Source organism: Somniosus microcephalus, chromosome 9 (genome assembly GCF_052327205.1).
Source record: "Somniosus microcephalus isolate GS21.2 chromosome 9, FLI_Smic_1.0, whole genome shotgun sequence".
In the NCBI taxonomy this organism is placed as follows: Eukaryota; Metazoa; Chordata; class Chondrichthyes; order Squaliformes; family Somniosidae; genus Somniosus; species Somniosus microcephalus.
Window position 1 is genome coordinate 241,325,258 of NC_140995.1, and position 27,093 is coordinate 241,352,350.

General features: G+C 48.9%; 1 protein-coding gene across 1 annotated transcript in view; it reads left to right on the top strand.

The window, feature by feature from the left end:
• The window catches only part of abcc10 (ATP-binding cassette, sub-family C (CFTR/MRP), member 10), a 257,280-nt gene that overhangs the window by 111,429 nt on the left and 118,758 nt on the right, over positions 1 to 27,093 (top strand). Inside the window, exons 7-8 of the mRNA XM_085998249.1 lie at positions 22,739 to 22,895; positions 24,041 to 24,195. Of these exons, the coding sequence (XP_085854375.1) occupies positions 22,739 to 22,895; positions 24,041 to 24,195 (312 nt within the window). The remainder of the gene's footprint in view (positions 1 to 22,738; positions 22,896 to 24,040; positions 24,196 to 27,093) is intronic.

The window sequence follows — 27,093 nt, forward strand, 5'->3', positions numbered from 1 at the left end:
TGACAAGGGATATACAAAAATGCATTAGAAATAAAAGGGGGGCTTTTGGCAGTTACAAAAGACTAAAGACGGAGGAAGCCCTAGAGGAGTATAAAAAGTGCAGGGGCATACTTAAAAAAGAAATTAGGAGGGCGAGGAGGGGCCATGAAATAACACTGGCGAGCAAAATAAAGGAAAATCCTAAGATGCTTTATAAGTATATTAAGGGCAAGAGGATAACCAGGGAAAGGGTAGGGCCCATTAGGAACCAAAGTGGCAATCTGTGTGTAGAGCCAGAGGATGTAGGCGGGGTTTTAAATGAATTTTTTGCACCTGTGTTCACTATGGAGAAAGACGATGCAGACATAGAAATCGGGCAAGGGGACTGTGACATACTTGAACATATTAGCATCGAGAGGGAGGAGGTGCTAGCGGTTTTAGCAGGCCAAAAAGTGGATAAATCCCCAGGCCCGGACGAGATGTATCCCAGGCTGCTGTGGGAGGCAAAGGAGGAGATTGCAGGGGCTCTGACACTAATTTTCAGAACCTCTCTGGCCACAGGGGATGTACCAGAGGACTGGAGAACAGCTAACGTAGTACCATTATTCAAGAAGGGTAGCAGGGATAAACCAGGGAATTACAGGCCAGTGAATCTAACATCTGTGGTGGGGAAATTATTGGAAAAAATTCTGAGGGACAAAATTAATCTCCACTTGGAGAGGCAAGGATTAATCAGGGATAGTCAGCATGGCTTTGTCAAGGGTAAATCATGTCTGACAAATCTGATCGAATTTTTCGAGGGGGTGACTAGTGGGGTGGATGAGGGAAATGCTGTGGATGTGGTTTACATGGACTTCAGTAAAGCTTTTGACAAAGTCCCGCATAGGAGACTGGTTAAGAAGGTAAGAGCTCATGGGATCCAGGGTGCCTTGGCGCGTTGGATCCTAAACTGGCTGAGTGGCAGGAGGCAGAGGGTGATGGTTGAAGGTTGCTTTTGTGACTGGAAGCCTGTGTCCAGTGGGGTACCTCAGGGATCGGTGCTGGGTCCCTTGTTGTTCGTGATCTACATAAATGATTTGGATGAGAATGTAAAAGGTATGATCAGTAAGTTCGCAGATGACACGAAAATTGGTGGGGTGGTAAATTGCGAGGAGGAAAGCCTCCGGCTACAGGACGATATAAACGGGTTGGTCAGATGGGCGGAAAAGTGGCAAATGGAATTTAACCCTGAAAAGTGCGAGGTGATGCATTTTGGACGGACAAATAAGGCAAGGGAATACACAATGAGTGGTAGGACCCTAGGAAGTACAGAGGGTCAGAGGGACCTTGGTGTACATGTACATAGATCCCTGAAGGCAGCGGAGCAGGTAGATAAGGTGGTTAAAAAGGCATATGGGATACTTGCCTTCATTAGCCGAGGCATAGAATATAAGAGCAGGGAGGTTATGATGGAGCTGTACAAAACGCTGGTGAGGCCACAGCTGGAGTACTGTGTGCAGTTCTGGCCGCCTCACTATAGGAAGGATGTGATTGCTTTGGAGAGGGTGCAGAGAAGATTCACCAGGATGTTACCTGGGATGGAGCGCCTCAGCTATGAAGAGAGGCTGGACAGGCTGGGGTTGTTTTCCTTGGAGCAGAGAAGGCTGAGGGGGGACCTGATTGAGGTGTACAAAATGATGAGGGGCATAGATAGGGTAGATAAAGAGGAACTTTTCCCCTTAGTGGGGGGGTCAATAACAAGGGGGCATAGATTCAGGGTAAGGGGCAGGAGATTTAGAGGGGATTTGAGGAGGAACTTTTTCACCCAGAGGGTGGTTGGAATGTGGAACTCAATGCCTGAAAGGGTGGTAGAGGCAGGAACCCTCACAACATTCAAGAAGCATTTGGATGAGCACTTGAAATGCCATTGCATACAAGGCTATGGACCAAATGCTGGAAAATGGGATTAGACTGGACAGGGATGGATGGGCGGCGCAGACACGATGGGCCGAAGGGCCTCTTTCTGTGCTGTAAAACTCTATGACTCTATAACAGCGTGACAAGAGGTGACCTTGTGTGGTGATACAACAGTGTAAACAGTGATAACCATAGTGTAACGATATAAACTCTCCACTTGGAAAGGGATAGACTCATCCACCGCGTGCATTGTGGCCTTAGCAATGTCTCCCTTTATGAGGGAGAAGGCTGCGCATGCTTCTGCCATCAGGGGGAAGGAGGTGGACTTCATGAGGGGTCTGGCTTTGTCTGCATAATTGGGCACAGTAGGCGAAGAGCCCCAGGGTTCTCTTCAGCGCCTTTGGACAGTGGGGGAGGGGAAGCTCCATGAGGGGGTGCATTCTTTCGGGGTCGGGGCCGATGACTCCGTTCTCTACTACGCAGCCGAGGATGGCAAGACGCGAGGTGTTAAACACACATTTCTCCTTATTGTAGGTGAGGTTCAGCCGTTGGGCCGTACGGAGGAATCTCTCCAGATTAACATCATGGTCCTGCCGGTCGCGGCCGCAGATGGTGACGTTATCTAGATAAGGGAACGTGGCCTGCAGCCCGTTCTGGTCAACCATCCGGTCCATCTCCCTTTGGAAGACCGAAACCCCGTTGGTGACGCCGAAGGGAACCCTAAGGAAGTGGTAGAGGCGGCCATTCGCCTCGAAGGCGGTATACTGGCGGTCCTCAGGGCGGATAGGGAGTTGGTGGTAGGCCGACTTAAAATCACAGAGAAATCACAGAAACCCTACAGTGCAGATAGAGGCCATTTCGGCCCATCGAGCCTGCACCGACACATATCCCACCCGATCCCCGTAACCCCTACACCAACACATATCCCACTCTATCCCCGTAACCCCACGTATTTAATCCCCCTAACACTAAGGGTCAATTTATCGTAGCCAATCAACCTAACCCGCACATCTTTGGACTGTGGGAGGAAACCGGAGCACCCGGAGGAAACCCACGCAAACACGGGGAGAATGTGCAAACTCCACACAGACAGTCACCCGAGGCCGGATTTGAACCCGGGTCCCTGGCGCTGTGAGGCAACAGTGCTAACCACTATGCCACCGTGCTGTCGATGGTAGAGAATACCCGGTACTGTGCAATCTGATTGACCATATCAGATATGCGGGGAAGGGGGTATGCGTCCAGCTGGGTGTACCGGTTTATGGTTTGGCTGTAGTTGATGACCAGGCGGTTTTTATCGCCGGTCTTAACGACTACGACCTGGGCACGCCAGGGGCTGTTGCTCCTCTCGATGATGCCCTCCTTCAGGAGACGCTGCACCTCAGAGCTAATAAAAGCTCTGTCCCCGGCGCTGTACCGCCTGCTCTTGGTAGCGACGGGTTTACAGTCGCGGGTGAGGTTAGCGAACAGGGAGGGGGGCGGGACCTTGAGGGTGGATAGGCCGCAGGTGGTACGCGGTGGGCGGTTTAAAAGCTGCTGGTTGTCGACTGTGAGTGGGGGGAGGGGTCCACCGTATGCCAAAGTGACACTTTGAAGGTGGGATTGGAAGTCCAGCCCTAGTAGGACGGCAGCGCAGAGCTGGGGCAGGACGAGAAGTTTAAAATTTTTATACTCTGTGCCCCTAACCGACAGGGTCACAACACAGTAGCCGCTGATGTCTGTAGAATGGGACCTCGACGCCATCGAGATCCGGTTGCGCGTTGGCCGGACAGTGAGGGAGTAGTGGCTCACCGTGTCTGGGTGGATGAAACTCTCCGTGCTTCCGCTGTCGAACAGGCAGGTCGTGGCGTGGCCGTTTACTTTGATGTCCATCATGGACTTGGACAGGTGATGCGGGCGAGCTTGGTCAAGTGTGACGGAGGCTAGTGTATGGCTGAGCGAGCTGCTGTAGTCTGCGGGTGAGGCGGTGGTCGGGTCTGGAGACAAGGTGGCGGTCGAGTGTGGTGAACAAAATGGCGGTGCCCACGACGTTGAATAAAATGGCGGAGAAGATGGCCGCCCCCACAACTCACATGAGGCACTGCCGGCGTCGGTGGCCTTGATCAAAAATGGCCGCCCCACGACTCACAAGGGGATACTGGCATCTGTGGCCTTGATGAAAGATGGCCGCCCCCACAACTCGCATGAGGCACTGCTGGCGTCTGTGGCTTTCCCCCTGCAGGCCTTCGCGAAGTGGCCTTTCTTGTGGCAGTCGGAGCAGGCCGCGTTTCTTGCAGGGCAGCACGCCCTCGGGTGTTTCGCCTGGCCACAGAAGAAACAGCCGGCGGCCCGATCGCGGGGCTCCGATGTCGCAGCCGGTACCGGGGGTGGCGGTCCCGATCGGTTCCGGGATGCCGACGCTGTGGTAGGTCCCAGAGGCGGCGGTGCGAGAGGTATTGCGGCCGGGGTCGGGCCCGAGTCCCAGGGTCGCGCAGCACAGTACCTGGAGTACGCCTCGAGGTCCCGATGGGCCACTTCCAGAGAGCGAGCGAGGGCTGCAGTTGTATTCAAGTCGAGGTCCTTTGATTCGAGCAGTCTTTGCCGTGAGTAGTCGGACCGAAGGCCTTTCACGAAGGCATCGCGGATATTCCCTTCAGTATTTTCTGCAGCCGTTACAGCTTTAAAGTCACAGTCCCTGCCGAGTGTTTGTAGCGCCCGTAAAAATTCATCTACAGACTCTCCTGGCTGTTGCGAGCGGGATCTTAGGAGATGTCTGGCATACATAGAATTTACAGGGCTCCGGTACTGCTCTTTCAGCAGGTTGAGGGTGTCCTCGTATGTAGTAAGGTCCCGGATGAATGCAAATACTTTAGGGCTCACCTGGGCGGTCAGAACTCTTAGTTTGGATCCCGGAGGCACGCCGGATTCTCCCAGGTAGGATTCGAAACAGCTCAGCCAGTGTTCGAAGTCGAGGGCGGAGTTCGCCGCCTGTGGGTTTAGATCCAGGTACGGTGGTCGGAGGGCTCGCAGCGTGGTCGGAGGGCTCGCAGCCAGGCCGGCTGCTGGGGCTGTTGTAGATGGCCGTTTGGCTGAGGCTGTACGTCTGACTGGTCGTTTGGCTGCTCCGTTGAAGACATTTCAAAATTTAGCCAATAAAATTGATATACCTATCAATTCAGTTCATGAAAAGCGACGAGTTAAGTTAGTAACTATAGGTTTTTATTGGCTAAATAACAGAGCCCACCCTCGTGGGTGATCGGATCCAACAAGGAGGAATACCAGCCAGTCGACCACCTTTATACCTGGGCAAGCAGGCGGAGCCATGAGGCGGAGTCAGCTGTGGTCAGCCCAGGTATAACAGCGTGACAAGAGGTGACCTTGTGTGGTGATACAACAGTGTAAACAGTGATAACCATAGTGTAACGATATAAACAGTGATAACCATAGTGTAACGATAGTGAACGATAAAAGTGGTTTACCACAACTAGCTTGCTTTCAACCCATTTTATCGGCTCACTGCCTCTGTGGTTCCAGCTAAACCATTCTAATGCCTTAGCCACGAGGATTTTTTCTGCGGTAATTATTGATTCTGAGGTTCAATGCAACGTAACGGAAAATTTCAGATTCTGTCAATTTTTTGTTGGTCGTTCATGGGATGTGCGTGTCACTGGCAAGGCCATCATTTATTGCCCATCCCTAATTTCCCTTGAGAAGGTGGTGGTGAGCCGCCTTCTTGAACTGCTGCAGTCCGTATGGTGAAGGTACTCCCATAGTGCTGTTTGGGAGGGACACCTTCCATCACTTTGGACCTTCCCTCCATCATAGTGGGGATGTTCGCTGATGATTGCAGTGTTCAGCTCCATTCGCAACTCCTCAGATAATGAAGCAGTCCATGCCCACATGCAGCAAGACCGGGATGACATTCAACGGCATTACCATCGCTGAATTTCCCCCACCATCAACATCCTGGGGGTCACCATTGACCAGAAATGTAACTGGGCCAGCCACATAAATACTGTGGCTACAAGAGCAGGTCAGAGGCTGAGTATTTTGCAGCGAGCGTCTCACCTCCTGACTCACCAAAGCCTTTCCATCATCTACAAGGCACAAGTAAGGAGTGTAATGGAATACTCTCCACTTGCCTGGATGAGTGCAGCTCCAACAGCACTCAAGAAGCTCGACATCATCCAGGACAAAGCAGCCCACTTGATAGGCACCCCATCCAGCACCTTAAAACATTCACTCCCTCCACCACTGGTGCACCGTGGCTGCAGTGTGTACCATTTACAAGATGCACTGCAGCAACTCGCCAAGGCTTCTTCGACAACACCTCCCAAACCCTCAACCACTACCACCTAGAAGGACAAGGGCAGCAGGTGCATGGGAACACCACCACCTGGAAGGTCCGCTCCAGTACAGCTACAACACTGGCATCTATCCGACAATGTGGAAAACTGCCCAGGTATGTCCTGTCTACAAAAAGCAAGACAAATCCAATGCGGCCAATTAGCACCCCATCAGTCTAGAAACATAGAAACATAGAAGATAGGAGCAGGAGTAGGCCATTCAGCCCCTCGAGCCTGTTCTGCCATTTAATGAGATCATGGCTGATCATCCAAATTCACTACCCTGTCCCTGCTTTCTCCCCATAACCCTTGATCCCTTTAGCCTTAAGAAATATATCTAACTCCTTCTTGAATATATTTAATGAACTGGCCTCAACTGCCTTGTGTGGTAGAGAATTCCACAGGTTCACCACTCTCTGGGTGAAGAAATACCTCCTCATCTCAGTCCTAAATGGCTTACCCCTTATCCTTAGACTGTGACCCCTGGTTCTGGACTACCTCGCCATCGGGAACATCCTTCCTGCATCTAGTCTGTCTCGTCCTGTTAGAATTTTATAAGTTTCAGTGAGATCCCCTCTCATTCTTCTAAACTCTCGCGAATATAAGCCTAATCGACCCAATCTCTCCTCATACGTCATTCCTGCCATCCCAGGTATCAGTCTGGTGAATCTTCGCTGCACACTCTCCATGGCAAGAACATCCTTCCTCAGATAAGGCGACCAAAACTGCACACAATACTCAAGGTGTGGTCTCACCAAGGCCCTGTACAACTGCAGCAAGACATCCTTGCTCCTGTACTCGAACCCTCTCACTCCGAAGGCCAACATACCATTTGCCTTCTTAACCGCCTGCTGCACCTGCATGCTTACCTTCAGCGACTGGTGCACAATAACACCCAGGTCTCGTTGCACTTCCCCTTCTCCCAATCTATTGCCGTTCAGATAATCTGTCTTCCTGTTTTTGCCACTAAAGTGGATAACCTCGCATTTATCCACATTATACTGCATTTGCCATGCATCTGCCCAATCACCCAACCTGTCCAAATCATACTGGAGTTTCTCTGCATCCTCCTCACAGCACACGCCCACCCAGCTTTGTGTCATCTGCAAACTTGGAGATTGTACATCTAGTTCCCTTGTCTAGATCATCATTAACATATATTGTGAATAGCTGGGGTCCCAGCACCAATCCCTGCGGCACCCCACTAATCACTGCCTGCCACTCGGAAAAAGACCCGTTTCTTCCAACTCTTTGCTTCCTGTCTGCCAACCAGTTCTCTATCCAAGTCAGTACCTTACCCCCAATCCCGTGTGCTCTAACTTTGCACGCTAATCTCTTATGCGGGACCTTATCGAAAGCCTTCTGAAATTCCAAATACACCACATCCACTGGTTCTCCCTTATCTATTCTACCAGTTACTACTCTCAATCATCAGCAAAGTGATGGAAGGTGTCGTCGACAGTGCTATTAAGCGGCACTTACTCACCAATAGCCTGCTCATTGATGCCCAGTCTGGGTTCCACCAAGACCACTCGGCTCCAGACCTCATTACAGCCTTGGTCCAAACATGGACAAAGGAGCTGAATTCCAGAGGTGAGGTGAGAGTGATTGCCCTTGACATCAAGGCAGCTTTTGACGGAGTGTGGCATCAAGGTGCCCAAGTAAAACTGAAATCAATGGGAATCGGGGGGAGAACTCTCCACTGGCTGGAGTCATACCTAGCACAAAGGAAGGTGGTTGTGGTCATAGTCATAACGGCACAGAAGGAGGCCATTCGGCCCATCGCGTCCATGCCGGCTCTCTGTAGAGCAATCCAGTCAGTCCCATTCCCCCGCTCTATCCCTGTGGCCCTGCAAGTTTATTTCCCTCAAGTGCCTATCCAGTCTCCCTTGAAAACATTGAGTGTCTCCGCTTCCACCACTTCCATCGGCAGCGAGTTCCAGGTCCTCACCACTTGCTGCGTAAAAAAGTTTTTCCTCACATTCCCCCTGTATCTCTTGTCCAAAACCTTAAATCTGTATCCCCTAGTCCTTGTACCATCAACTAGTGGGAACAGCCTTTTCCGGTCTAGCCTATCCCAACTCGTCATAATCTTGTGCACCTCTATCAAATCACTCCTCAACCTCCTTTGCCCTAATGAAAACAAATTCGGCTTCTCCAACCTGTTCAGTTGTGGCCTAACCAGCGCTTTATAAAGGTTCAGCATAACTTCTCTACTTTTTTACTCCACACCTCTATTTATGAAGCCCAAGATCCCATATGCTTTACTAACAACTCTCTCATTATGTCCTGCCACCTTCAGGGACCTATGCACATTAACTCCCAGGTCGCTCTCTTCCTGCATACTCTTTAAAACTGTGCCATTAAGTGTATATTGCCTCTCCCTGCATTTTCTGCCAAAATGCATCACCTCATACTTCTCTGTATTAAATTCCATCTGCCACTTGTCTGCCCATTCTGCTAGCCTTTCTATGTCCTGTTGTAGTCGATTGGTATCATCCTCACTGTTTGCCACACCCCCAAGTTTGGTGTCATAGGCAAATTTAGAAATTCTACTCTGTATTCCAGTATCCAGGCCATTTATATTTCTCAAAAAAAGCAGTGGCCCCAGCACTGACCCTTGGGGAACACCACTGTCTACCATTCTCCAGTCTGAAAAACAGCCATTTACCACAACTCGCTGTTTTCTGTCCTTAAGTCAATTCCTTATCCAAGCTGCCACTAACCCACCTATTCCACGAGCCTCAATTTTGTTAACCAGTCTTCTATGTGGTACTTTGTCAAACGCCTTCCTAAAATCCATGTAGACAACATCCATTGCATTCCCTTCATCAATCCTCTGTTACTTCATCAAAAAATTCAATTAGATTAGTCAAACACAATCTGCCTTTTACAAATCCGTGTTGGCTCTCCTGAATTAGCTTAAACATCTCCAAGTGCCCATTAATTTTTTCCTTGATTATTGTTTCTAAAACTTTACCCACCACTGATGTTAAACTGACCGGCCTGTAGTTACTAGGATTGTCCTTACACCCTTTCTTGAACAATGGCGTCACATTTGCCACTTTCCAATCCTCGGGCACCTCCCCCGCATCGAGGGAAGATTGGAAAATTATGACAAGCACTTCCACTATCTCCTCCCCCAATTCCCTTAGCAACCTGGGATACAAGCCACCTGGACCAGGCGACTTGTCCACTCTAAACATACCCAGCCTTTCTAGTACATCCTGTCTATCAGTTTTCACCCCTTCCATTGTTTCTACCATTTCCACTTCTACCGATATTTTGTCAGCATCCACCTCCTTAGTAAACACCGATACAAAGTCCTCAGAGTATTCTAGCCTGGCCCTGTGCCTCTAAGCATATATCACTTTCTTTGACCCGAAAAAGGCCCCACCCCGCCTCTTCTTACCCGCTTACTGTTTACATGCCAGTAGAAGATTTTTGGGTTCCCTTTTATGTTAACCGCCATTCTACTCTCATATTCTCTCTTTGCCAATCTTATTTTCATCTTCAATTCCCCTCTCAACTTCTTATATTTGGTCTGGTTCTCCCTTGAAGAATTCACCTGACATGCATAATCCACCGTCTTTTTTTGTTTCATCATCTTCTCTGTCTCCCTCATCATCCAAGGAGCTCTTGCTTTGGTTCCCTTGCCCTTCGCAAAGGAAAGGGGTGAAGCAGACATTGTTATCAGGGGGGAGGAGTGTGAAATATTAGATGAAATAAACAGAGAGAGAGGAATTATTAAGAGGTTTTGCAGCTTTAAAAGTGGATAAATCCCCAGGCCCGGATGAAATGTATCCCAGGCTGTTAAGCGAAGCAAAAGAGGAAATAGCAGAGGCCCTGACCATCATTTTTCAATCCTCTCTGGCTTCAGGTGTGGTGCCGGAAGACTGCTAATATGGAACCCTTGTTTAAAAAGGGAGAAAACGATAGACCGAGTAATTACAGGCCAGTCAGCCTAACCTCTGTTGTGGGAAAATTATTGGAAAGAATTCTGAAGGACAGGATAAATCTTCATTTAGAAAGACACGGATTAATTACGGACAGTCAGCACGGATTTGTTAAGGGAAGGTTGTGTCTGACAAACTTGATTGAATTTTTTGAGGCGGTAACAAGGAGAGTAGATGAGGGTAGTGCGTTTGATGTAGTGTATATGGACTTTAGCAGGGCTTTTGATAAGGTTCCACATGGCAGACTGGCCACAAAGTTAAAAGCCAGGGCAAAGTGTCAAGTTGGATTCAAAACTGACTCGTAGATGGGAAGCAGAGGGTAATGGTTGATGGGTGTTTTTGTGACTGGAAGGCTGTTTCCAGTGGGGTTCCGCAGGGCTCAGTACTAGGTCCCTTGCTTTTTGTGGTATATATCAACGATCTTGACTTGAATATAGGGGGTATGATTAAGAAGTTTCCAGATGATCCTAAAATCGGCTGTGTGGTTGATACTGAAGGAGGAAGCTGTAGACTGCAGGAAGATATCAATAAATTGGTCAGGTGGGCAGAACAGTGGCAAATGGAATTCAATCCGGAGAAGTGTGAGGTAATGCATTTGGGGAGGGCTAACAAGGAAAGGAAATACACATTAAATGGTAGGACACTGAGTAGCGTAGAGGAACAAAGGGACCTTGGAGTACATGTCCACAGATCCCTGAAGGTAGCAGGCCAAGTCGATAAGGTGGTTAAGAAGGCATACGGAATGCTTGTTTTATTAGCCGTGGCATGGAATACAAGAGCAGGGGGGTTATGCTTCAACTGTATAAAACACTAGTTAGGCCTCAGCTAGAGTACTGCGTGCAGTTCTGGTCACCGCATTACAGGAAAGATGTGATTGCACGAGAGAGGGTACAGAGGAGATTTACAAGGATGTTGCCGGGAGTAGAGAATCTTCGCTATGAGGAAAGACTGGATAGGCTGGGTCTGTTTTCCTTGGAACAGAGGAGGCTGAGGGGAGACCTTATTGAGGTGTATAAAATTATGAGGGGCATCAATAAAGTGGATAGCAAGGACCTATTTCCCTTAGCAGAGGGGTCAAAAACCAGGGGGCACAGATTTAAAGTAATTGGTGGAAGGTTTAGAGGGGATTTGAGGGGAAATTTCTTCACCCAGAGGGTTGTGGGGGTCTGGAACTCCCTGCCTGAAAGGGTGGTAGAGGCAGGAACCCTAACCACATTTAAAAAGTACGTGGATGTGTACTTGGGATGCTCTAACCTGCAGGGCTACGGACCAAGAGCTGGGAAGTGGGATTAGGCTGGATAGCTCTTTGTTGGCCGGTGCGGACACGATGGGCCGAAATGGCCTCCTTCCGTCCTGTAACTTTCTATGATTCTATGATTCCCTCTTGTTAGAATGTACCTAGCCTGAACATCTCCTCCTTAAAAATCACCCATTGTTCCGTTAGTTTTTCCTGTCAGCCTTTGGTTCCATTTTACCCTGGCTAGATCCTTTCGTATCCCATTGAAATTAGCCCCATTCCAGTTTAGAAGTTCCACTCTAGATTGTTCCTTGCTCCTCTCCATTGCTAATCTGAATCTTATGATAAGGTGATCACTCGTACCCAAGTGTTTTCCCACAGACACTTGGTTGACCTGGCCTTCCTGATTCCCCAGCACCAGGTCCAGCAATGCCTCCTTCCTAGTTGGGCCAAGAGCATATTGGTTAAGGAAATTCTCCTGAACACATTTCAGAAATTCCTCTCCCTCCTTTCCCTTTACCATAGCATTATCCCAATCGATATTTGGGTAATTAAAGTCCCCCAATATCACCACTCTATAGCTCTTGCATATCTCTGCGATTTCCCTGCAGATTTGCTCCTCTACCTCCCTCTCACTATTTGGAGACCTATGGAATACCCCCAATAGCGTGATCATACCCTTTTTGCTCCTCAACGCTAACCAAATGGATTCTGTCCTTGTCCCCTCAAGAACATAGAAACGTAGAAACATAGAAGATAGGAGCAGGAGTAGGCCATTCGGCCCCTCGAGCCTGCTCCGCCATTCAATGCGATCATGGCTGATCATCCAAGTTCAGTACCCTGTCCCTGCTTTCTCCCCATACCCCTTGATCCCTTTAGCCTTAAGAAATATATCCAACTCTTTCTTGAATATATTTAATGAATTGGCCTCTACTGCCTTCTGTGGTAGAGAATTCCACAGGTTCACCACTCTCTGGGTGAAGAAATTCCTCCTCATTTCTGTCCTAAAAGGCCTACCCCTTATCCTTAGACTGTGACCACTGGTTCTGGATTCCCCGACCATCGGGAACATCCTCCCTGCATCTAGTCTGTCCAGTCCTGCCAGAATTTTATAAGTTTCAATGAGATCCCCTCTCATTCTTCTAAACTCCTGCGCATACAAACCCAATCTCTCCTCGTACGTCATTCCTGCCATCCCAGGTATTAGCCTGGTGAATCTTCGCTGAACTCCTTCCATGGCAAGAATATCCTTCCTCAAATAAGGTGACCAAAACTGCACACAATACTCAGATGTGCTCTCACCAAGGCCCTGTACAACTGTAGCAAGACATCCTTGTCCCTGTACTCAAACCCTCTCGCTATGAAGGCCAACATACCACTTGCCTTCTTAACCGCCTGCTGCACCTGCATGCTTACCTTCAGCGACTGGTGCACAAGGACACCCAGGTCTCGTTGCACTTCCCCTTCTCCCAATCTATTGCCATTCAGATAATAATCTGCCTTCCTGTTTTTGACACCAAAGTGGATAACCTCACATTTATCCACGTTATATTGCATCTGCCATGCTTCTGCCCAATCACCCAAACTGTCCAAATCATCCTGTAGTTTTTTGGCATCCTCCTCACAGCACACACATCCACCCAGCTTTGTGTCATCTGCAAATTTGGAGATATTACATCTAGTTCCCTTGTCTAGATCATTAATATATATTGTGAATAGCTGGGGTCCAAGGACCGATCCCTGCGGTACCCCACTAGTCACTGCCTGCCACTCGGAAAAAGACCCGTTTATTCCAACTCTTTGCTTTCTATCTGCCAACCAGTTCTCTATCCAAGTCAATACCTTACCCCCAATCCCATGTGCCTTAACTTTACACGCTAATCTCTTACGTGGGACCTTATCGAAAGCCTTTTGAAAGTCCAAATACACCACATCCACTGGTTCTCCCTTATCTATTTTACTAGTTACATCCTCCCTTTCCAACACTACAATGCCTTCTTTAATCAGCACTGCCACCCCACCTCCCTTTTTTCCTTCCCTATCTTTTCTGAACACCTTGTACCCTTGAATATTACGTGCCCAGTCCTCACCGTTTTTAAGCCGCGTTTCCGTTATTGCCACAACATCATATTGTCACACGGCTAATTGTGCTTGTAGCTCACCAACCTTATTCACCACACTTTGTATCTTTATGTACATGCATTCTGAAACCATTTTTGAATTTTTTGTAGTCTTTCTTCGTCTGCTCCTATCTTATATTGTACTACTTCTGCCTCGAGTACTACTTTCTTCTCTAGTACTATCCAACACACGCACCTTATTCCTCTTTTCTACTCCTATCTGCTGGTGCCCATCCCCCTGCCAAGCTAGTTTAATCCCTCCCCAACAGCATTATTAAACCTCCCCGTATATGAATCCCGACCCTGTAAACAGTCCAACTTGTACAGGCCCCACCTTCCACAGAAACGGTCCCAATGCTTCGGGAATCTGAAACCCTCCCTCCTGCACCATCTCTCCAGCCATGCATTCATCTGTTCTATTCCTCCTATTCCTGTACTCACTAGCACGTGGCACCAGGAGTAATCCGGAGATTACTACATTTGAGGTCCTGCTTTTTACTCTCTTTCCAAGCTCCCTATAGTCTGCCTGCAGGACCTCATCCCCCTGTCTGCCTATGTCATTGGTACCGATATGGACAACCTTTGGCCGTTCACCCTCCCCCCTTAGAGTGTCCTGCAGCTGCTCAGTGACATCCTTGATCCTGGCACCATGGAGGCAACATACCATTCTGGAGTCACGTCTGCTTCCACAGAAACGCCTATCTGTTCCCTAACTAATTAATGCCCTATCACTATTGCTCTTCCACTCTTCTTCCTCCCCACCCTTTGCAGCTGGGTCACCCATGGTGCCTTGCCTCTGGCTGCTCCCCCCGGAGGAGCTGTCACCCCCACCAGTTTCCAGAACTGTGAACCGGTTAATGAGCGAGATGCACTCTGGGGATTCCTGATCTACCTGCCTGGTCCTCCTCTGTCTGGTGGTCACCCATTCCCTCTCTGCCTGCACATTCTGAGGCTACGGGGTGACCACTTCTAGAAACGTGCTTTCCAAGTATTTCTCAGCGGTTGGTGGTCAATCACCACAGCCCTAGGACATCGCTGCAGGAGTTCCTCAGGGGAGTGTCCTAGGCTCAACCATCTTCAGCTGCTTCATCAATGAACTTCCCTCCATCATAAGATCAAAAACGGGGATGTTCGCTGATGAGGCCCAGATCCCATGACTGAATAGTAAAAAAACTAAATGCTCTACTCTGTATCACTGGACTGAACCCCCCCCCCCGACCTGTGTAACTGGACTGAACCCCCCGCCCTGTGTCACTGGCCTGAACCCCCCGCCCTGTGTCACTGGCCTGAACCCCCCGCCCTGTGTCACTGGCCTGAACCCCCCGCCCTGTGTCACTGGCCTGAACCCCCCGCCCTGTGTCACTGGCCTGAACCCCCCGCCCTGTGTCACTGGCCTGAACCCCCCCGCCCTGTGTCACTGGCCTGAACCCCCCGCCCTGTGTCACTGGCCTGAACCCCCCGCCCTGTGTCACTGGCCTGAACCCCTCGCCCTGTGTCACTGGCCTGAACCCCCCGCCCTGTGTCACTGGCCTGAACCCCTCGCCCTGTGTCACTGGCCTGAACCCCTCGCCCTGTGTCACTGGCCTGAACTCCCTGCCCTGTGTCACTGGCCTGAACCCCCTGCCCTGTGTCTCTGGCCTGAACCCCCCGGCCCTGTGTCACTGGCCTGAACCCCCGGCCCTGTGTCACTGGACTGAACCCCACCGCCCTGTGTCACTGGACTGAACCCCCCGGCCCTGTGTCACTGGACTGAACCCCCCGCCCTGTGTCACTGGCCTGAACCCCCCGCCCTGTGTCACTGGCCTGAACCCCCTGCCCTGTGTCACTGGACTGAACCCCCCGGCCCTGTGTCACTGGACTGAACCCCCCGGCCCTGTGTCACTGGACTGAACCCCCCGGCCCTGTGTCACTGGCCTGAACCCCCTGCCCTGTGTCACTGGCCTGAACCCCCTGCCCTGTGTCACTGGCCTGAACCCCCTGCCCTGTGTCACTGGCCTGAACCCCCCGGCCCTGTGTCACTGGACTGAACCCCACCGCCCTGTGTCACTGGACTGAACCCGCCCACCCTCACGCGCTATCTCCCATTGTAACTGGACTGAACCACCCGCCCTGTGTAACTTAACTGGACTCAACCCTCCGCCCAGTCTAACTGGACTGAAATCTCCGCTCTCTGTATCTGGACTGAACCTTCCCCTCTGTGTAACTGGGCTGAACCTCGACCTGGACTGAATTGCAGGCCAAATGTACTGCAGTGGGTAAAAATTATGGTAGAGCTGGGTCTCTGCATAACTGGTTTTCCGCTGTATTCAAAAACACATCTTTCAAATGCTAAAAACCACTTGCATTCCAAGGGCATTTGGTTGCTGCAGGAAGTTAGGAGCATTAAACCTGAGTCTATCAACTTTTATTATTTCTTTTACTTCCTTGCCTCCCCGAACTATAATTGTGAGACTCTGGCCAACAAATGTCTGTATTTTCCCTGCTGTGTGCTGAATGAACTACAGGTTGAGCGTCCCAAATCCGGAATGCTCCAGACTCCGGGACGATTGGTGGCAGCGGTCCGGAGTCCGTAAAATATTTCGTAATCCGGACCCCCTGAGGGAGGCTCACCAAAAACCAGAAATAGCGCAACCTGGGCCCAGGCATTTCCGGACTTGGCACGTGTTTCTGATGTCCGATGTCCGGAAATATCACCACCTGGGCTCGGGTGTTTCCGTACTTCGGACATCAGGAACACGTTCCGAAGTCTGGAAAAACCTGAAAACCGGCTCGGATTCGGGACGCTCAACCTGTATAACATTAGGGGAGGGGAAAGATCAGCAAGGCTTTTTACTCTTAGTCACTATGTAGTGATTCCTGCTGCAAGTGTACAGATGCGAATGGATCAAGTTTAGCTCTGTATCCTCTTTTGTTTAATGACCTGTTGTCACTAACTGTCGAGCTTCACAAATGAATAATAAGCACTTGGGTGAGGTGTTGAAGGGTGTCGAGCATCTGTCTGACTTCACCACGCAAGCGTCAATGCCTTTGGGAGAGGAGGGGGAGAAACCTAGGGGCTGTGTTTTGCCATTGCTGGGTCTGTGGAAGAATGGACCTCCCTACACTGCAGAGCTTAGATTGCTGAGAGATAACACTCTGACACCGATGGTGACAGGAGCACTGGAGCTCTGCAACTGAAGGCAGAAGTCTGAATTACTAACTTGACAATGGATTCAACTAACGCCTTGCTGCAAGACCACACTCTGGAACGCTGACATGCTCACTGCAGGGTGATGGGATGTTTGGGCCTGGCCTACGATTTCTTACAATGAGCTTCTGATTTCAGCCATGTCACCATGGAGAGTCGCCAAAAGGAGTCCAGGCACCTTTCCATCGGAAGAGCAAAATCTGTGAGGCTGATGGTTCTATTTTAATAGAGTTCTTTTACTTGCTGTATGGAGTTTGTAGAAACCTGGATAGCAAAAAAGGCAGCAACACCAAATCCCAGCTTGGTCAACATCCTGCAGCCAGGAAAACCATTAATGGAGGCTCAGGAGTAAATAGAAGAATAGGACTAAGGGGCATGGGCCACAAGTTGCCCTGGACTATACTGTGAATAATACTGAAGTAGGAAATTGTGCCTGTGGTGGAGGTGGAGAAGGTGGCATTTTCCTGATCCATGCCTGTGTGGTTCACTTGGTGGTTTGGCAGCCATTTTGTTTTTCATAGGACTTTCTCTCTCTCGCTCTCTCCTTTTTGCTCATTACGTAGGATATTGATATGCCATCAATGACTCAAAGACAAGGATTCAACTGAAGACTTTTAATCACTAAGAACATAGCAGCATAGCAGGTCTTCCCACATCGGGTTCATCTGGTAGTGAGTGACTCATACAGCTCCTGAGACCTTTATATGGCAAAAGACAGGGGTGTAGCCAATACACACAATGGGAACAAAAGGGTGTGGTTCACACAATACAAGCAGGTAAAATACAAGCAGGTCTGATGAAGGCATATTTCATCACATTCACCCCTTCTACAGATTTAGTCTGTCTGGGGGTGTGTGAGTCCTTCCTGAATGTCGCAACAGTACCTCGGGTTCCGACCGGGAGTCCGTGGTGCCCTCCTGGGCATACCCATGTGCCGGGTGTGTTGCAGGTACTTCTGGGGGTGGTGAGGATATCTCTGGGGATGGTGGAGGTTCTTCTGGGGGTGGTGGTGATGGGTCGTCGTCATCGCTTCCTGCCGAGGCGAGGTCCTTTATGGACACGGTGTCTTCACGCCCGTCGGCGTGCTTGACGTACGCGTACTGTGGGTTTTCGTGGAGTAGGTGTACTGCCTCCACGAGGGGATCCGTTTTGTGGCCCCTCGCATGCTTCCGTAACAGGACTGTCCCTGGGGTGGAGAGCCACGAGGGTAGGGATACTCCTGAGGTTGATTTGCGGGGAAAAACAAACATCTCGTGAGGAGTGGCGTTAGTAGCTGTACACAGTAGCGACCTTATCGAGTGGAGTACGTCTGGGAGGACCTCCTGCCAGCGGGAGGTGGGGAGGCCTTTAGACCTTAGTGCTAAGGTGACCGCCTTCCACACTGTCGCATTCTCCCTCTCCACTTGCCCATTACCCCGGGGGTTATAACTAGTGGTCCGACTCGTGGCTATCCCCTTCGACAGCAGGTATTGGCGCAGTTCATCGCTCATGAACAACGCCCCCCTGTCAGTGTGGATGTAGTTAGGCATGCCGAACGTGCAAAACAGGTTGCCGAGGCACTTGATGACCGTGGCACTGGTCATATCAGGGCAGGGGTAGGCGAATGGGAAGCGGGAGTACTCGTCCACAATGTTGAGAAAGTACACATTGCGGTCGGTGGAGGGGAGTGGTCCCTTGAAATCTAAGCTCAGGCGCTCGAATGGCCGTGTAGCTTTGATCAGGTGGGCTCGGTCGGGTCTGAAAAAACGGGGCTTGCATTCCGCACAGGTGCGGCAGTCCCTGGTCATAGACCGGACCTCCTCGATGGAATAGGGCAGGTTACGGGATTTTATAAAGTGGAATAGCCGGGTGACCCCCGGGTGGCAGAGGCCATTGTGGAGGCCCTGTAGCCTGTCCCCCTGGATGCTGGCACACATCCCTCGTGATAGGGCGTCAGGGGATTCGTTGAGGGCCCCCGGCCTATATATTATGTCGTACTCAAACGTGGAGAGTTCGATCCGCCACCTGAGAATTTTGTCGTTCTTGATCTTCCCCCTCTGTTTGTTGTTAAACATGAAGGCTACCGACCGCTGGTCGGTAAGCAGGGTAAAGCGTTTGCCGGCTAGGTAGTGCCTCCAGTGCCGCACTGCCTCCACTATGGCCTGGGCCTCCTTCTCTACCGAGGAGTGCCTGATCTCGGGCCCTTGGAGGGTTCTTGAGAAAAAGGCTACGGGCCGCCCATCCTGGTTGAGGGTGGCTGCTAAAGTGAAGTTGGACGCATCGCTTTCGACCTGGAAAGGGATGTTTTTGTCCACTGCCCGCAGCGCAGCCTTCTCAATGTCGTGTTTAATGCTGTTGAAGGCGGCGTGGGCCTCGGCTGTGAGCGGGAAGGACGTTGATTTCAGGAGGGGACGGGCCTTGTCGGAATAATTGGGGACCCATTGGGCGTAATAGGAGAAGAACCCCAGGCACCTTTTCAGGGCCTTGGGAGTGTCTGGTAGGGGTAGCTCCCGTAGGGGCGCAATCGGTCGGGGTCCGGACCGATTTCCCCGTTTTCCACCACGCAGCCCAGGATACAGAGGCGCGTGGTGCTAAAGACACACTTATCCTCGTTGTAGGTGAGATTGAATCTGAGGGCGGTTTTCAGAAATCTCGCGAGGTTCGAGTCGTGGTCTTGCTGGTCGTGGCCGCAGATGGTGACGTTGTCTAGGTATGGGTAGGTGGCTGTTAACTGGTTCTCATCGACCATGCGGTCCATCTCCCGCTGGAAGACCGAGACCCCGTTCGTTACCCCAAAGGGGACTCTGAGGAAGTGGTAGAGACGTCCGTTCGCCTCGAAGGCGGTGTATGGACGGTCCTCCGGCCTAATGGGGAGCTGGTGGTATGCCGATTTTAGGTCGATGGTGGAAAACACCCGGTATTGCGTGATTTGGTTAACCATATCCGCTATGCGGGGCAGAGGGTAGGCGTCTAGCTGGGTGTATAGATTAACCGTCTGGCTATAATCTATCACCATCCGCTTCTTTTCGCTACCCTTAACTACTACTACCTGGGCGCGCCACGGGCTGGTACTGCATTCGATGATACCCTCCCGCTTGAGTCTTTCTACTTCCGACGCAATGAACCGTCTATCCTCCCAGCTGTACCGCCTACTCTTGGTCGCTATGGGTCGACAGTTGGGTGCGAGGTTGGCGAACAGAGAGGGCAGCTTGACCTTCAGGGTAGCCAGACCGCACACTGTGAGGGGCGGCTGGGACCCACCGTAGGTAAGCGTGATACTTTGGTGGTGGCACTGGAAGTCCAGACCCAAGATCACGCTCACACAGAGATCTGGCATTATCAATAGTTTAAAATCTCTGTAATCATTGCCTTTTACCGACAACATAACCGCGCAGAAACCTGTAATTTTTGAGGTATGAGTCTTATCGGCCATGGCGATTTTGCCCTGTGTGGGGACTATCGTTAGAGAAAGTCGTTTTACCAGGCTAGGATGAATAAAGCTTTCGGTGCTCCCGCAGTCAATCAAGCATTTAACCTTGTTCCCGTTTACCTCTATGTCCATCATCGATTTAGACAACGGATGTGGCCTGGATTGATCCACTGTGATCAAGGCCACCAGTGGGTCCTGGAGGTCCGTGTAGTCGGGGCAAGATGGTGGACTCCATGAGGGTGGACAAGGTGGCTTCCAAGATGGCCGCTCCCACGGCGCGCACGCGGCAGTGGTGGAGTTGGAGGCGGGGTTCCCTCTGCAGACTTTGCTGAAATGTCCTTTCTTCCCGCATTTAAAACAGGTGGTGCCCTTCGCTGGGCGCAGATGCCTGGAGTGTTTGTCCTGACCGCAGAAGTAGCATTTCGGGCCCCGATGCATCGCGGCAGTAGTGGGGCTCCTGGGTGGAGGCTGGGGCTCCGATGGTGCTGGGCTGGCCTGAGACCTGGGAGGTGAAGATGGCTTCCAAGATGGCGGCTCGCACGAGGCAGAGTGGGCCGCGTGGCCTGGGGAACAGGATTCAGAGTTCCTCTGGGCCATATCCAGCGATCGCGCTATATCTATAGCCTGTTTTAAGTCCAGTCCCTCCTTTTCAAACAGTTTCTGCCGAAATATAATTTGAACTGAGGCCCGCAATAAGGGAGTCTCGAATCAGCTCCTCCGTGTACACGATGGCAGACACGGCCTTACAGTTACAGTCTCTGCCCAGTACTTTTAGGTTTAGTATAAGGTCCTCTAGTGACTCACCATGCCGCTGCGTGCGAGTAGTCAGAAGATGCCTGGCGTACACCACGTTTATTGGCCGCGCGTAGTGGGCCTTCAGGATGGTGCAGGCCTCCTCGTAGCTGGTGGCATCTTGGATGAGAGGGGAGACCCGATGGCTCACCCAGTTTCGTAGGATTCCCAGTTTCATGTCTCCGGTAGCGGTTTCGGCTGCGGCTATGGCAGTGGATGAGTTTGCAATGAAAAATTCGAAGCATTGGAACCAGTGTCCGAACTGTGTGGCTGCGTCTGAGGCATGGGGGTCCAGATCCAAGCGCTCTGGTTTCAGGAGTCGATCCATCTTGGTGTTTTAGTGATTAAAATTGATATGCCATCAACGACTCAAAGACAAGGATTCAACTGAAGGCTTTTAATCACTAAGAACATAGCAGCATAGCAGGTCTTCCCACATCGGGTTCATCTGGTAGTGAGTGACTCATACAGCTCCTGAGACCTTTATATGGCAAAAGACAGGGGCGTAGCCAATACACACAATAGGAACAAAAGGGTGTGGTTCACACAATACAAGCAGGTAAAATACAAGCAGGTCTGATGAAGGCATATTTCATCACAGATATATGGCACAAAAACAGGCCACTTGGCCCAACCAGTCCATGCCGGCGTTTATGCTCCACTCGAGCCTCCTCCCGTCTTTCCTCATCTAAATCTATCAGCATAACCCTCTATTCCCTTCTCCCTCATATGCTTGTCTAGCCTCCCCTTAAATGCATCTATACTATTCGCCTCAACCACTCCCTGTGGTAGCGAGATCCACATTCTCACCACTCTTTAGGTTAAGAAGTTTCTTCTGAATTCCCTATTGGATTTCTTGGTGACTATCTTATATTGATGGCCTCTAGTTATGCTCTTCCCCACAAGTGGAAACAGTCTCTCTCTATTCACTCTTATCAAAACCTTTCATAATTTTAAAGACCTCTATTGGGTTACCCTTCAGCCTTTTTTCAAGAGAAAAGAGACCCAGTCTGTTCATCCTTTCCTGATATGTACACCCTCACATTTCTGGTATCATCCTTGTAAATCTTCTCTGCACCCTCTCCAGTGCCTCTGTGTCCTTTTTATAACATGGCGATCAGAACTGTCCGCAGTACTCCAAGTGTGGTCCAACCAAGGTTCGATACAGGTTTAGCATAACTTCCCTACTTTTCAATTCTATCTCTCTAGAAATAAACCCTAGTGCTTGGTTTGCTTTTTTATGGCCTTGCTAACCTGTGTTGCAACTTTTAGTGAGTTGTGTATTTGTACTTCGAGATCCCTTTGTTCCTCTGCCCCACCCAGACTCCCACCCTCCAAGTGATAAGCGATCTCCCTATTTTTCCTACCAAAATGTAATACCTCACATTTATCTATCTGTGTTGAACTTCATTTGCCAATTATTTGCCCACTCTGCAAGTTTATTAATGTCCTCCTGTAATTTGTTGCAGTCCTCCTCAGTATTGACTATCCCCCCCAATTTGGTGTCATCCACAAATTTAGAAATTGTGTTTTTGATTCCTAAGTCTAAATCGTTAATGTAAATTGTGAACAGTGGTCCCAGCACTGATCCTTGTGGAACACCACTACCCACCTTCTGCCACTGTTAGGATGACGATGTCATCGACTAAGAGTTTTCAGCTGCCTCCTTTTTAAAGGGGCACCAACATTTAACTGTAAATTAAACCAAATTTAAAGGAAACTTATCAAATTAAATTAAAATTTGGCTCCAGGTGTCGATGATGCACTCCAGTCCCTCCAGTGCCTACATTTCCCATTCTCTTTCCCACTCTCTCTCTCTCCTGTTCCCATTATGCAGGTGTTCACAGCCCTGGCGTTGGTGGGAATGCTGATCCAACCCCTGAATAACTTCCCCTGGGTCCTGAATGGGATTCTACAAGCAAAGGTCTCTTTGGACCGGATCCAGCGCTTTCTGCAGCTCTCCGACCAGGATCTCAGCACCTACTATATGTCAGGTAAGTCAGTAAGGTAAATCGTGCTTCAATCTGTCAACACACAAGATCACAAGATAATTACAGATGAGGAAGGCCATCTTAATTTAAATATCCAGAATTACTAAGTTCCCCATTGCAGCATCCAGTTAGTTATAAAATGATTTCAAGATTTTTGCCTTCCTAGCTATATTTGAAAGGCTATTTCCTGTGTGATCACTGTCACAAAGAACTTTTAGATATAAGTGTTAAATTTATCTTTTACCAGTTTAAATCTGTGTCCCCTTGACCTCTAATTTTCCAGATTTACCTTTTCCCCTCAGTTTACTGTCATATCAGATGCATCCTTTTCAGACTCAAAAGCCCAAGTCACTCCAGTCTTTCCTCATAATTCAGAGCTCTGACATGAGGGATAATGGCCCCTCTCTGCTGTGCTTCCAGTACTTGAATGTCTCCCTTGGTGACCAGAATTGGACACAGTGCCGAAGATGCAGTCTGACCAGAGCACTGTGCAGTTTGATCACCACTTCCCCTGACTTGTGTTCAGCTGTTTTGGCTATGTGTAGTTCAACATTCTATTGGCTTTGTTGTTTGCTGCCCTGCATTGGTTGGATATGTTGAACGTTGAATCTACTAAGATTCCAGGTTTCTTTCAACGTCTCCCTTAGCTATTTTAACACCTTTCGCGGAATTTGTGTGCTGCCTATTTTTCTTGCTATGCTGCAATTTACATTTGTCTACTGAACCGGCTGAGATTGGGAGGAAGGATCTGGACCATCTGGGCTGGGGAAGAAGGGCTGTCTAAGTCAGAATCCTCTCTGAGTCAGGGAAGGAAGGAACAAAATTAAAGCCTTTAATTATAAATCTCTTGTAATCATAAATGCTGACTGGGTGAATCAGAGAGAAAGTAAGCGAGATAGTGGCAGAGTGATCCAGGATTATTCTCCTGAAGATTAAGTGTAATGTCACACTTCTGTCTCTTGGTCCCACTGTTGATGGGAGCTGCTACCTTCAAGTGACCTTTGGAATAGTTTTACGGTACTTAGAACCTGAATCATTGATGAATGTCCTTGGTAAGGAGTTTGAAATTTAGTTTCCATTGAGAAAACCTTGAAGGGCTCGGTCATAGAGCAGGCCTCTCACTCAGTGCAAGTTTGTGTCTTGTGTAGGCGAACCTGACAACCCTGACTCAGCAGTTGAGCTGCATGATGCTTCCTTCTCTTGGATACCCAGTGAAACTTCTCGTGACCCCAGTAATGATGAAAATGATACCAGGCATGAAGGCAGCCTGGAGCTCTTGAACCTGAATCTAATGATGAAGCAGGTAAGCTCACTGCTAAAATTAGAAGTTATATTTTTCATATACTTATAAGGAAAGGGTTAATCATATTGTCCTGAAGTCTGCTAATGTTACACGATTGATTTCTCTCTTTTTATATTGTAGTAATGTTCACCTTTAACCTTTGCCTGTTAAGCAAGGAAGTTTAAGTCAATCTAAAGTACCACTGGGCTATTGGACGGGGACTGGCCCTGCAGCAGTGGTCACTTTCAGGGTTTAATTAAAGACTGCGATTGAATCATTTGATTACAGTATGGGAAAACAGTTAGTTGCAAAGGAAAACCTCTGGGCATACATCATCCTTTTTAATTGGTTTGAATGATACAGAAACAAAAAGCAGACTTATAATTAAAGGTTTCACTTGGTAGAATGGCAATTCTATGGAACAAGAATGAAACTAAGGTAACATAAAGTCAGGCAGTTAAACTTGTTAGCTCAACAGAAAAAAGAGCTAGTTAAGCAAGGAAAGCTAAAGTTATTGGTGAGGAATAAGGCAATTAAATTCTCCTTTTGTGGTATTGTATTTTAACACTTATAATTATGTAATGCAAAACGGTGTGGATTGTCACGTAGAGGGAGTAAGAGAAATGTATAAAAACTGACTAATGAGTATTTGGATTGGTAAAGAACTAACACGTTTGAATTCCTCAACTAAACCAACAGGTTCAATTGTAAGTACCAAAGTGTAGGGTTGAGTACTATTGCACGTACTGTACAATTATTAAATCTGTGACACCTAATTTTCAATGTATTAGAACCTTATTGATTTGAGGATTACATTTATAAATAACAGCCCATCTTCTAACATTCTGGTGGGTCTCCCTTGGCATTGCTCACCATAAGTCCGAGCGTACACTGTTTAATAAGAAAAGGGGTATTGTCATAAATGGGAAAGTGTCCGAGGAAACGATGGAGGAAGTAAGTGTGACACTTTCACTGTTGCAGGAAGTGTATACAAGATACAAGACTTTTAAATATATTACTAGTAGATTCCCATGGCATCGCTGACAGAGACAGAGGATTTATTGTTTTATAACCATAATAGGTGTGTTTCTGTCATTTAGGAATAATAGACCACTGATTTACAGTCACTGAATAAGTCAAATTCCATTTTTAGTAAATGGTATTCTGAGATTTTGAACTGATGCTTTGTGGATTGAATTCCATGCTCTTTCCATTATTCTGTGAAAACTGTTTGGCTTTTTTATTTTGTATTCTTTACCTATGTATTTAATTTTTCTCCCTTTATCATTTTTAAAGCTAAGAGTACACAGCAAAATGAAATGCAAGATGCCCAGCTGAGGCTCTAAATTTGGTATTTAGCAGTACTGTTGAGGTGGAATGGGGTTCAGCTGCACTTGGTGGGGACAGTCCTGTACTTTGCTGGCATTGAGGGGCTTTAGCAGTAATGCGTTGAGGCTACTGGAGTTTAATATAGACTGGGGAAACAACAGTGAAAAGGGCAAGGAGCATGAAGAATTCATAAATGTGTACAGGAGAACTTTCTAGCCCAACAAGAAAGGAAGCAGTAATGGATCTAGTTCTGGGGAATGAAGTGAGGCAATCGGGGTGTGTTAAAAGAACATAAGAAATAGGAGCAGGAGTAGGCCATTCGGCCTCTCAAGCCTGCTCCACCATTCAATAAGATCATGGTGGATCTTCTACCTCAGCTCCACTTTCCTGCACTATTGACATATCCCTTGATAGCCTTAATATCCAAAAATCTATTGATCTCTGACTTGAATATACTCAATGACTGAGCCTCCACAGCCCTCGGGTAGAAAATTCCAAAGATTCACAACCCTCTGAGTGAAGATATTTCTCCTCATCTCAGTCCTAAATGGCCGACCCCTTTATTCTGAGATTGTGACCCCTGCTTCTAGACTCCCCAGCCAGGGGAAACATCCTCCCTGCATCTACCCTGTTAAGCCCTGTAAGAATTTTGTATGTTTCAATGAGATCACCTCTCATTCTTCGAAACTCTAGAGAATATAGGCCTAGTCTACTCAATCTCTCCTCATAGGACAATCCCCCCATCCCAGGATTCAGTCTGGTTGAACCTTCGTTGCAATCCCTCTATAGCAAGTACATCCTTCCTTACGTAAGGAGACCAAAACTGTACACAATACGACAGGTGTGGTCTCACCAGGGCCCTATATAATTGCAGCAAGACCTCTTTACTCATATACTCAAATCCTCTTGCAACATAAGGTCAGAAAGGAGGATATTCGCTGATGACTGCACAGTGTTCAGTGCCATTCACAACTCCTCAGATAATGAAGCAGTCCATGCCCGCATGCAACAAGACCTGGACGACGTTCAGGCTTGGGCTGATAAGTGGCAGGTAACATTCGCCTCACAGAAGTGCCAGACAATGACTATCTTCAACAAGAGAGTCTAACCACCGCCCTATGACATTCAACGGCATTACCATCACCGAATCCCCCACCATCAACATCCTGGAGATCACCATTGACCAGAAACTTAACTGGAACAGCCACATAAATACCGTGGCAACAAGAGCAGGTCAGAGGCTAGGTATTCTGCGACGAGTGTCTCACCTCCTGACTCCCCAAAGCCTTTCTGCCATCTACAAGGCACAAGTAAGGAGTGTGATGGAATACTCTCCACTTGCCTGGATGAGTGCAGCTCCAACAACACTCGAAGCTCGACACCATCCAGGACAAAGCAGCCCACTTGATTGGCACCCCATCCACCACCTTAAACATTCACTCCCTCCACCACCGGCATACCTTGGCTGCAGTGTGTACCATCTACAAGATGCACTGCAGCAACTCACCAAGGCTTCTTCGGCAGCAGATTCAGATTAGATTTATTTGCCATATGTAACAAGTACAATGGAATGCTTGTTCCCCGTAGGGA